Source organism: Emydura macquarii, unplaced genomic scaffold, assembly GCF_026122565.2.
Source record: "Emydura macquarii macquarii isolate MOO-44397 ecotype Brisbane River unplaced genomic scaffold, CSIRO-AGI_Emac_v2 contig_1790, whole genome shotgun sequence".
Classification (NCBI taxonomy): domain Eukaryota; kingdom Metazoa; phylum Chordata; order Testudines; family Chelidae; genus Emydura; species Emydura macquarii.
In genome coordinates, this window is record NW_027131927.1 from 3921996 (window position 1) to 3933623 (window position 11628).

Sequence of the window (11628 nt, forward strand, 5' to 3'; positions counted from 1 at the left end):
CAGGTGGATTTTGGAGAGCATCGGGTCCGTCCAGGTGATTTGTAAGCAAGTAAAGCAGTAAAGTGCTTCGGGAGCCGCTGCCAGCTCCCCCGCTCGGCCCGGCAAGAGAGACTCTGAATGATCCAAAGGGGAGTGATAAGAAATGGCCCTTTGCAGAGTCCCCCAGGCACCTCCGGCCCTTTGACAGAGCCTGGCCGGGGTCACTGTCCCCGCTCTCTGCGGGAGGAAACGGGGCACACTGGAGGGCTGTGCTTTGCCTGAAGCAGCAGAGCTCGACTCCCAAACCCACCGTGCTCTAGGCACCAGCCCCCCCCTCCGCGCCCGGCGCTGGGGGTAGAACCAGGGCTCCGGGTCCGGTTCCCCGGGCCGCCAGACCCACGTGCGGGGCCGGGGCCAGCAGGGGCTGGGGGGATCAGGGAGTGGGGGAGGGGGAGCACCAGCAGAGAGAGGGGCTGGGGGTAGAGGGGGGAGGAGGCAGCTGGGGGGGAGGGGGCCAGACGGGGGGGAGGGGAGGGGAAGCCCAGGCAGGGCAAAGGCGAGCGGGACAGCCCCGCACTCCCACAGGCGGGTCCCGGTTTCCAGGAGAGGGCGAAGCCTGTAAGGGGGCGGGGCCTGCAGGTGGGGGCGGGGCCCATCAGAACGTGGGGCGGGGCGGGGCCCCGGGGGCTGATATGGAGGCGCCGCTGCTGCTCTCGCTGACGGTGGCGGCCTCCGGCGCGTGCCCTCTTCCCATCATGCCTCGCGAGAGCGGCCGGCGGAAGCGGAAGTCGACGGCGTCGCGGCCGCCCGTGCCCCTGACTCCGCCCCCGCCCTCCCGAGCCATGGCGCTGTTCGAGCAGATGCGGGCCAACGTGGGCAAACTGCTCAAGGGCATCGACCGGTACGGCGGGGCGGGGCTGAGGCAGCGGCGCTAGAGCGGGGGGCCAGTGTGCGGGGGCTGGGGGTGCCCGCTACGGTCGGGGGGCCCTGGTGTGGGGGCAGAGGAGGGGCTGGGCTGGGTTTTGAGGAGCTGGGGTGGGGGTGTCTAGTTTGGGCGGCAGACGGGTGGGGGGGGCAGTGGCTGCGTGGGCAGGAGCAAGGGGCCTCATGGGGGTGGCGGGGAAGCAGGGCTTGGTAGGCGCGGCTGAAAGAAGCGGCCGGAGGCGGGGGTGTGATGTGGGAAGAGGAGCTCCTGCAGAGGGTGAGCTGGGGGTGGCAGGAGCCTGTTTAATGGGGGACCCCCCCCCGTGGGGGCTTTGTTGGGCGTCTCACTGACACCTGACCTTGCATTTCAGATACAACCCTGAGAACCTGGCCACCCTGGAGCGCTACGTGGAGACGCAGGCCAAGGAGAACGCTTATGACCTGGAGGCCAACCTAGCCGTGCTCAAGCTGTGAGTGGTGGGGCAGTGGAAGGGGCAGCCATCATCTCTGCAAGATTTGGGCATGATCACACAGTGCTGGGCTGCACATGAGCCTGTTTGGGGGTTTCTGGCTATGCTGGGCCCCACCAGTTACAGGGAGACACCCCTGTGCAAGAGCCTGTCTTGGGCAGCACAGAGTTGCTGTGTTCACTAACCTATTGTTGCGTGGCTATAAGCCACATGGTGCCAGCCCTGTCACTAGTGGGTCAGAGACATGGTTACAGCTCAGCATGTCTAGGCCCTGAGTAACTGATCTGGCAGACTAGCCACAACCAAGGGCTGAGAGTTGAAGCTCATCAGGTTCAGACTGGAAATGGAAACGTCTAAGAGGGAGGGTAATTAGCCATAGGGACAGTTTACTGAGGGCTGTGGTGGATTCTCCATCACTGGCAGTTTTAAAATCAAGGCTTGCTGTTTTTGTAAAAGATTGAGCTAGAGCCAAAGAGGAACTGACTTAGGGCAATCCAGTGCCCTGGGGTATTCAGGAGCTCAGACTGGATGATTACAGTGCTCCCTTCTAGAGTTAAGCTTTAGGAACGATGCGCAGCATCTCCTGGTGTCTGCGTGATGATAAACCTGGTCCAAGGGGCACCCCGGGGTTGCTGACCTCTTCACCCTCTGTGTTTAGGTACCAATTCAATCCTGCTTTCTTCCAAACCACCGTCACGGCTCAGATCCTGCTAAAAGCCCTGACCAACCTGCCGCACACAGACTTCACCCTCTGCAAGTGTATGATCGACCAGGCTCATGTATCCTTCCTGGGTCAGCCAGCCTCTTCCTGGCATGCCCCACTCCTGCCAGCGGCCTGTCCAATAGCTGTGGTATCGGAAGGGCTCTCCCTAGAGATCGGGGTGGCACTGGGAATGATGGGGTGCACATTCCCACTACCTCACTCTGGCCTGGAGGGGAGCTCTCAGCAGTGGGAAATATGTTCATGAGCCACTGTCTCTTGGCTTCTGAGGGTGATGAGGAGCGAGTGGTGGTGGCTTTAAGTGATGTGGGCAGCGAGCAGCTTGACTATAAGCCAATGAACTGTCACTGGCTAGTGAGGATGCTCACTTAGTACTGCCTTGGATCAGAACCGGTGCCCTAGACGGGAGGTGCCTCATCTACCATTGTCCGTCATTCTGTTGCGTCTGTTTCCCTTTCCTCGGCAGGTGCTTGGCTCTCTTGTGCAGAGGAACAGGTTACTACTTGCTCTCCTCCTCCCCGTCCAGCTGGGCTTGATTACAGGGTGTTTTAAGCTTCTTCCTGATGGTATGGCTTGAAAAGAAAAATGTCTGCTCTTCGTGGAGGCAGTGGGATGCTGCAGGGCTGGGTCTCCCTGCATGTCCCACTGTCCTCATCCTCAGGGAGGAGCAGAAACAAGTGTTGGGGATGGGGGTGACGTGCTCTTATGCTCCAGTCCTGCTGGCTCAGCTTCCTTCCCTTCCCCTCCACTGTGAATGTTTACCTTGACCCCTGTACCCCAGCAAGAAGAGAGGCCGATCAGGCAGATCCTCTACCTGGGGGAGCTACTGGAGACCTGCCACTTCCAGGCCTTCTGGGTGAGTGGCCCCTGCCCCCAAGATCTCATTGGGCTTCACCAGCATGAATGATTTACACCTCCTAGCCCCCTCCCTCACAGAAGGGGAAAGGCCCAGAGAGTGACTTGAGCTCACTGGACTCAGGAGGGAATTTGCCTGTCTTGATGTCCAGTGGTCACTTTTAGACTGACCCAGAAATGGGGGAGAGGGAGACAGACCCCTTTCTCTGCAATGTTCGTCACTGGCCACTGAATTAGTCGGCCCATTGCCTTGTCCCCGATAGCCCTTGCTGCGCCTTGTAGATCCTGCATCACCCTGCCTGGCTTCTTGGTGGGAGACGACTGTTCTGGGCTAACGTCCAGTTCTCCCTCTGCAGCAAGCCCTGGATGAGAACATGGAGCTTCTGGAGGGGATCACAGGCTTTGAAGATTCCGTTAGGAAATGTGAGTCTGGCTAAGAACATCTCTCGGCCCTGGTGCTTCCCCTCATGGCTGCAGTGCCCCCTCTGCACTGGGGCTGATGGACCCTCCCAGGGAGGTTCTGCTAGGTGGAGTTAGCATCCCAGGGGAGACCCCTCCCAGTGGCTGACGTGTCGGCTAGTAAGCTGGGGCAGTGGAGGATTGTTCCTGTGTTTGCCTTATGGGAGCCTCGTGCTAAACCGTGGCTTGTTCACTTGCCGTGTCTCGTGCCCGTCTAATGGGACTTAATTCACTTGGGGCTAAAAACTCACTGTATCCAGCAGGTGGGCAGGTTCTGTCCCAACTGTATTTGGGAGAGGGGCGGTGGGGTCATGTGGAAATGGCAACATTTGTCTCTTCTGGTCCTTCCACAGTCATCTGCCACGTGCTGGGGATCACGTACCAGCACATCGACCGGTGGCTGCTTGCTGAGGTGCTGGGTGACCTCTCAGGTAAGGCCCTGCTTCCTCCGGCGCCCTCCCGTGGGCTCACAGGCACCACCCATGTTCGCTGTCTCCAATCGCTGCTCTGAACTGGCTCAGCAATGCTTAGCTTATGGAGCACCAACAAGAGCATTGCTCACATGGCTCTTCCCGCCCCTTGGGGCGGTGGCCTGGTGTTACCCCATGTATGGCTCAGGATGGCGCTGCTGCGGGCTGGGAGCAGCTGTGGGAATGAGGAGTGATGGATAATTGGGCACAGCTCAGTGCAGTTAAAGGTGGGACTGAACTCGGCTGTGCTGTAGCAAGGAACAGAATCCCTTCCTGCAGATGGGGATCTCTCTGCCCTTGCGTCACACCACCCACATCCTGCCTGGGACAGGGGTGGGACCTGATGCCTGCCTGGCCGCCCAACCTTTGCCCCCATGCTGCAATCCCACTTCTGGCTGCGGCTGCAGCCTCTGCTCCTGCTCCAGCTACTGGGGGGGCATGCACAGTGTAGCAGGATCATAGCAGGAGCAGGGTCCAGCCTGCCTGGGGATGGGTTCCTGTGTCACCTGAGTGGAGCTGGTCTGGCTGAGACTTAACTGGGCTGCATGGCCTGGCGTGCAGGCTCTAGCATCCAGCACGTACCCTAACAATCCTTTCTTAGATGCAATCTCAGCTGCTGTCTGATCCTGGCGGGGGGAGAGGGGCATGAGGGCGCCGCTGAACAAAGTTGAAAGTCCGTTTGCTTGGCTTCTCGGCCCCTCTCTCTGCAGAGAACCAGCTGAAGGTCTGGATGAGCAAATACGGCTGGACAGAAACGGAGTCGGGCAAGATCTTCATCTGCAACCAGGAGGAGAGCATCAAACCCAAGAACATAGTGGAGAAGATCGACTTTGACAGTAAGTTCTGTGCACCCGCCTGGGTCCTGCACCGGGCCCCTCGCTGGGAACATCCGGTGCTCCCTGGCCCCAGTGGGAGACTTGCTGGAGTAAGATCTGCGGGTGGGATCCTGCCCTCGAAGGTGTCTCAGTGGTGGCTGCTACAGGCTGTTCAGCAACTGGGGGATATGGATCCACTGAGTGGGGGTTTATTTCCATCCTTCCTCTATCTGTAGGTGTCTCCAGCATCATGGCTTCCTCTCAGTGATGCTACCTCCTGGCTGCTCCACGAGAACCTGCCCTGGATTTCTTTTATTTGGTTCCCTTTTAACCTCAGTCCAACCTCGGTCGATAAAAGTGACGACGTTGACCCTGCCTCTAGCCTGTCTCCTTTCTTCTTGGTGCACCATGAGGCCCCGGGGCTGATGGGTGGTGCTAGGACTGGGGAGGGGAGGGGTGATCTGATTGGAGAGGCAGGATAGCAGCCAGAACAGCATGGGTGTGATGGGGGCTCTAGCCAACACAAGATTCCCCCAGGAGCTGCTTGTCGGACTCGACCCTGCTATGGAGGCTGTTGGTTCCAATATGCTGGGGGGATTGTCAGCAAAACTGCCCCAAGCAGTGGGGTCGGAGGGCAGGGAGCAAGGGAGGACGTGCCTGACTGTGGCCTGAGAAAAAGCTCTGCCCCGACAGGTGAGAGCTGGGCAGGCTCCCCTGCCCCTTGCCTTGGTCCCTGTCTGACCCCATGGAGAGCACCCAAGGGGGTGGCTAGTGCCAGCGGTAGGGGTGGGGAGGTGGATGCAGCAGCTGCCCATCACTGCACAGTGGCACTCAGGAAGGGAGAACTGAGCAGGGTGGGAATTAAGGCTTACAGCCAGCATTTGGCTGTGCCGTGTGCTCGCTGTCTGCGTCTCTGGGCAGGGCCGGATTGTCCTGCGTTGTACGGTACCCCTGGCGCACGAGGCGCTGTGTGCAGCACGCCTAACATTGAGGCTTATCACCCCCTGTTCTCCGAGGGAAAGCCCTGCGCTTCATGTGAGTAAAGAGATCCTGTGGCTCACAGGAGCGCATGGGGACAAGTGACTTGTCAAAGGCCGCACAGCAGGATCATAGCAAGAGCAGCTGCTCATCTCTGGGAAGAGAACCCAGGAGCCCTGTTCCCCTTCCTGGGTGGGGCTCCTACAGCCATCAGTGGTTCTACGCTGTAGCTGGCAGCCTGGGGCTGAACAGCCAGGGGAAGGCAGAAGGAACCAGAGCTGTTTCCAGCGAGGGTAAGGTGGAGGCAGGGGGTGGTGCAGCTTTCACCTGCCTGTGTGCTGGGCTGGGCATCTGCTGGGTCTCCTGGGCCTGTTCCAGCTCCAGTGGGGTTCTGTCTGCCCAGCCATGTGGGTTGTGTGGAGCCTGGTCCAGGCCGAGTGGTCTCTGTCTGACCGCCAGGTGGTGCCAAACCCCCATTGAACACAGGAGCAGCCGGCAGCAGAGCGGGATCACACTCCTGAAGGAGCTGGGGCTGCCTGCCTGGGCTAGTGGCAGCATTGGGGGGGCTGCAGCTAGCCTGCAGCTGCTCAGGACCATGGGGTGGGCAGGAGGCAACTTCACAGGCAGAGGGGGAGGGTGCTCTGTCAGGGGCTGAGGGCAGCAGGAGCTGCTTTAAGGGCTCTGGTTTAAAGGGCAGGACCCCCACACCCCAGGTTCTGTTCCTGCCTCTGGCAGGAGAATGGGGCCTGAAGGCTAGAATGGGGGGGAGCAGGGAGTCAGGATGCCTGTGGTCTATTCCCATGGCTGTGAGAAGTGGAGCCTAGGAGCTACAGCCGGGCCGTGGGCATTCCTGGGTTATGCTCCCACCTTTGCCACTTGCCCACGGCTTGGGGTGTTGCTTCCTCCCCATGCCTTAGTTAGGAGCAGGGATGTTTACCTTCTCTTAATGGAGCTGAGCCGGGGGTGGGCAGTGCTGGAGCTCTCTGGTGTTTCACAGGGGGAGGCCACCTGCCTGCTATGTGCAGTGCAATCCATGGGGGGGCAGCAGGCTCCGGTGTGAGCATCTGGCCAGTGCAGGAGGCCTGGGTGGGAGTGTGCAGCTTGTTCACTCGTCACCCTGCCCTTGGGCTCATGTTGAGCCCTGGGCTAGAAGCTGGTTTCTGCCTGGCAGCCGGGGGTAGCTGGTCTCTCCCTGCTGCACTCACAGTGGGGGTCTGGAGTGAAGGTGTCTCCTCTCCAACCCCACCTCTTGGGAACTTGTTCACTGGATTGTGTCTCGTTGGCAGGGCAAGGCCCGTCCTTCTCGCTCAGACTCCAGCCCAATCAGCAGGCCCAGTTCGTGTGTGGAGCTCAGATACCGATCTGGCCAAGGCTGTATGGTGGGTCAGGGAGATGCTTACAAGGCTGTGCCAATCTCCAGGCTGGAACAGGGGCCCTGTCTTTGCTGCAGATACACTGGGGTGACACAAGCGCTGTCCTGCCAAGGCCCTTTGTCCTGCTTCTGTCTGCTGCTTTTTATAGCTGGCACTGCCCCTCTTTGCCTCTTGCAATGTTGCACCTTCCTCCCCATTGTTTCCCTCCCCCTCATGCTAGGGTGAAGCTGTCTGGGATCCATGAAAGCTGACTGGTTTCTGCCCTAGGGCTTACCCCCTTTCATTCATCGCCACCAGAGCAATGGCTGAAGGCTGTCTCCATCTCCTCAGCTATGAGACTAAATGGAAATGGGAAAGCCAAGGGCAATGGCTTGATTCTGCCAGGTGAGGGTACCAGGGGGTGCTGCTCATATGGGGGGGGGGGGGGAAGTCCTGCCAGTATGCGTGCCCGTGGGCTTGTGAGGGGTGATGGGCTGACCCAGCCCACAAGGTCCAGCCACTGTGATCAGCTGGTGCAAGCATTCCTCTGGCAGGAATGCGGAGTGCTTCAGAGGCATAATGGGAACAAGCTGCTGGGATTATCTTCCTGAGGCTGGAAAGATGTTGCAAATGGCATGGGGACTGGGAGAGCATGGTTATGGGGGGGAGGGGAGACATGGGGGATGGGACAAGGATTCTTAGCGCTTTCAGCATGAAACTGAGGGCTTGATCCTGTCCCTTCTGCACCCTGGGGGAGTAGCATGTGTGGAGGACAGCAGGATCAGGTCTAGGGACGGACAGATAGTGACCTCGTCCCTGAGTATTGTGCTGCCGTGTCACGGCGCTTAATGTGGGGGCTGTGCTGATGTGTGGGGTTTCCCATTGTTGCGGCTCACAGTTATGTGAAGGCTCCAGACCAGTCCAGGGGTCTTTATCCTTCCTGAGAGCTGGGACGGCTGGGGGGGAGAGATGGGAAGTTGGCATGAGGGGGGATCTGTAGAGGGAGTTAGGAAGAGACTTTCCAGAGATCTGCCACTTAGGATGCAGGACTGGTCGGGCCCTCCTGGGCCATCAATCCCAGGCCCACCTATCCCAGCAGCCCCATCCTCTCATCCTGTCCGCGAACTCTTCAAGCTTCATTTTCAAGCCCATTTGGTGGTTTGTCCCCCGCTGCTCCTAGGGGGAGGCTATTCCAGAGCTTCCCTCCTCCTCAGGTTAGAAACCTTCTTTTCATTTCCGGCCTAAGTTTATCCCCATTTGTCCTTGTGCCATTGTTGCCCTTTAGCTTCAGTGGCTTTTCTCCCTCCCTGGTCTATTTATAGAGTATTTATCAGATCCACTCACAGCCTGGGTTTTGCCAGGCTGCGGAAGCTCTGTCCCCCAGTCAGTCTAGCAGCCTTGCTGTGCACCTGTTTCCGTCGGAATTCATCTTCCTGGAACATGTGACGTGAGTTGTGCACACTGTTCCAGGTGAGGTTTTGTCACTGCCTTGGACAATGGCATTAACACGTCCCTATCTCAGCTTGAAACACCTCGTCTCATGCGTTCCAGGATCCCCTTTGACTCTCTCATGGCTGCATCACACTGGTGGCTCAGAGTCCTCTGGTGATCGACTGATAAAAGCAGGTCTTTCTCCTCAGTTGTTTCCAACAGGTGAATCCCCAGGGTATTGCAGAAATTAATTGCTCAGCGTATGATTGTGCATTGTTATTGTTTATAGTACTGTAGTGTCTGGGAGCCCTGCTCGTGGATCAGGACCAGGTGAGGTGTGGTACAAAGACAGAAACAGAAGAATGGTCCTTGCCCCCAAGAAGTTTGGAATGGCAGGCAAGACAACAGCTGGGTGCAGACAGAAGGGGGAGTGCAAGGAAACAACAGGACACTATCCTATTACATTTCATCTCATTTCTATTATTCCCATCTCACGGAGCTAGGGGCTGGGAAAGCCTGCTCGGATCAGCCCCGTGCTCCAGCCAGGTGCTCTGGCAAATTCAGCCCAAGGTTTTTTCTGTCAAATCCTCACGGGGGTGGGGTTTCCCTTGCTCCCCGTGGCTGGCGGGCAGGAAGAGAGAAGTAAGTGGGCTCCCTGCCAGATTTATCTCCTGGTGTCCAGTCTCTGCTCCTGCTGGAAGGAGCCTTCTAGAGCCCTCTTCCTATCCCCGTCCCCCAGCAGATCACACGAGGGGAGGGGCTAGAGAGGCCACGCCCAGTCTGCCAGCACTCTGGGCACATGCTACCTGCAATGTGCTGTTCCATGGTGGGGCAGGGGCACCCGAGGCCCGGATGGAGCACCATACTTTAGGACAGAACGTGAAGGAGAAGCCTATTTTTGGCTGATGCTGTAGTGCGGAGACAATGGAACCACCTGGGTTGGAATAATTGCTCCACAGCTGGCAGGGGCCCACAGGATCTTTTAATGACCAGGAGCAGGCAGAACATCCAGTGAGTCCAGTCCGAGGGCTGGGAAACTGCTCCCATTGCAGGGCTGTTCCTGGCCAGGCTTCCACCTCTCCCTGAAAGACTGCCTGCATCCCCATAATAACCTACTACTGCTGGGTGCTGGCGTTTCTTGGTGGCCTGCTCCCTTCAGGATTTCACCGTTGCCCCGCTGTGCATGTTGGGTGTCCGATCTCCTCATGGCTGTCCTTGTGCCCCTGCCATTGGATAAGTGTCTCCTCTTGGGTGTTGCTTTGGCTCACTTGTTCTGCTTCAGTTTCCCCTGCCTTCAGTGACCTTCTCGGGTGTTGTCCCCCATCCTCTTATGGGATTGTACAACAGCCACCTTCCTGTGGGGGTGGCCCCTAGCCTGCCCTAAGCCTGTGTGGAGCAGTGCTGAAGAGACCCGCATGAACAAGATACCTTCCTTGTCACTGGACCTGTGTGTTCATGTTACGCCCAACCCTCAGCAGGGTCAGAGACAAACTCCCTAGCCAGGCTGCCCTGCAGGCCTGTCTCTATGGGAGCAGGGACCCTGCAGCTGCCTAGGAGATGCTGTGGCGAGAGGCTGGGCCACTTCCAACAACTCTGCTGTGTCTGAATTCTCTCTAACCAGGACAGAAATACAGAAACCTCTTGCTGATTCTGCAAGCTAGAAAGCTGGTAAGTACGAGCGTGGCAGCGGCAGAGATTGCCGGCAGAGGGTTGACAGCTGTTGGGCTGGAGGGGTGAGGTCCTCATCCAAGGGGTGTCATGGACCATGATTTAAGAGGCCTCCAGTCAATCCTTGATCCCATCCCACAGGGCCAGCGGGATCCGATGCTTAAGTAGAACCACACCAGGCATCTTCAGAACACCTGCAATAGAGAAGATTGATGGGCTGGAGATGAGAAGCTCTAGGCCTTTATGTGGTGGCTAGCTGTTTCCATCCTTCCAAATATCTCAGCTAGTCACCCCTGCAGATCTGCCAGGAGCACAGGAATCTCCCAGCCTTGTCTTGACTAGGAAAAGGGTCAGGCTTAGCTAACTCCTATTCGCTAAGCCCAGCCTAAACTCTCACTTTTTCTAGTCTAGACAAAGCCTTGTTGCGCTTCCCGGCTCTTGATGCAATCCAGCCCCTGGCAGTTAGGGTGAGTTATATTACAGGAGCGTGCCAACGTACACAGGGCCCACTGTGCTGGGAGAGGGACAAGATGCACACTACAAGTCAATCCCTGCCCTGAAGAGCCTAGCCTCAACAGCCCAGACAGACCAAAGGGTGGGAGGGGAAACATCCCTGAGAGTTGGCCGAGGTCTCCCAGCAAGTCAGTGGCAGACCTGGGCATGGAAACCGGGAGTCCTGACTTTTAGTCCAGTGGCCCATGCTGCCTCTTGGTGATTTAAATGCTAATTGTTTTGATCTATTCTAGTTTCCTTTGGCTTTAAGTGCTCTGCACCTCTGAAAATCAGGCAGTCTGAATCTTTTGCTTGATTATCTCTTGCCCGTAGCCTTTGGTTGTGGCCTTGGTCCATGGCTCTGGATTATAAACTAGAGGCCTCTTCTCCCTCGCCGAGAACGCAGTTGTGTAATGATGCCCCTGCTGGGGGAGTCTGTGGGCAGCAAACTTGGGGACTTGTGGCTCGACCTGTATCTGAGCTAAAACATCAGTCCTGTTACCTGCAAGGCAGTAGCTGAGTCTCAAAGCTCCATGTGGGGTGTGGTCCTTAGAGGGAAGCAAAGAGGCAGGGTGTGTTTAGCAGGGGACACGCAGTGTACAGGAAGAGGAATGCGTGCACATACAATGGGATTAGTGTTTATGTGAGTGTGCACGCCTGTGTATATCGTCATTTACCAGGCCTGTTTCACTCCCCTCCCTTTTCCCAGCTCCTATCACCCCCTCTCTCTCACTGGGACCAGGACATTGGGTCTGGACCCTGAGATGCAGCCATCCCTTTCATGAGCAGGGGCTCGGGCTCTGGGAATAGGCAGCTAGTGAACCCAGGTGGGAGCTGAAGGCAGCAGGAGACACAATTGGAGACAGCCCTGCCTGCATCTCAGCCTGCCAATTATTCCTCCCTAAGTGAGGGATGCTATTTAGATTAGCGTTTAGTGCAGAACAGTCCATCTGGCCTGCCCCTGTTAACAGCTTGGGATGGGGTGGGAGGGAATTTAAGATGATTGCTGCATGC

At 57.7% G+C, this 11628-nt stretch overlaps 1 protein-coding gene across 1 annotated transcript; it reads left to right on the top strand.

Moving 5' to 3' along the window:
• Positions 1 to 714: 714 nt before the first annotated feature.
• Positions 715 to 5068, top strand: EIF3K (eukaryotic translation initiation factor 3 subunit K). The gene is made up of 8 exons (XM_067556737.1): positions 715 to 880; positions 1275 to 1373; positions 2032 to 2152; positions 2876 to 2950; positions 3306 to 3372; positions 3762 to 3839; positions 4589 to 4714; positions 4930 to 5068. The coding sequence occupies exons 1-8, from the start codon at positions 735 to 737 to the stop codon at positions 4959 to 4961; spliced, it is 744 nt and encodes a 247-aa protein (XP_067412838.1). The 5' UTR covers positions 715 to 734; the 3' UTR covers positions 4962 to 5068.
• The last annotated feature ends 6560 nt before the right edge of the window (positions 5069 to 11628 follow it).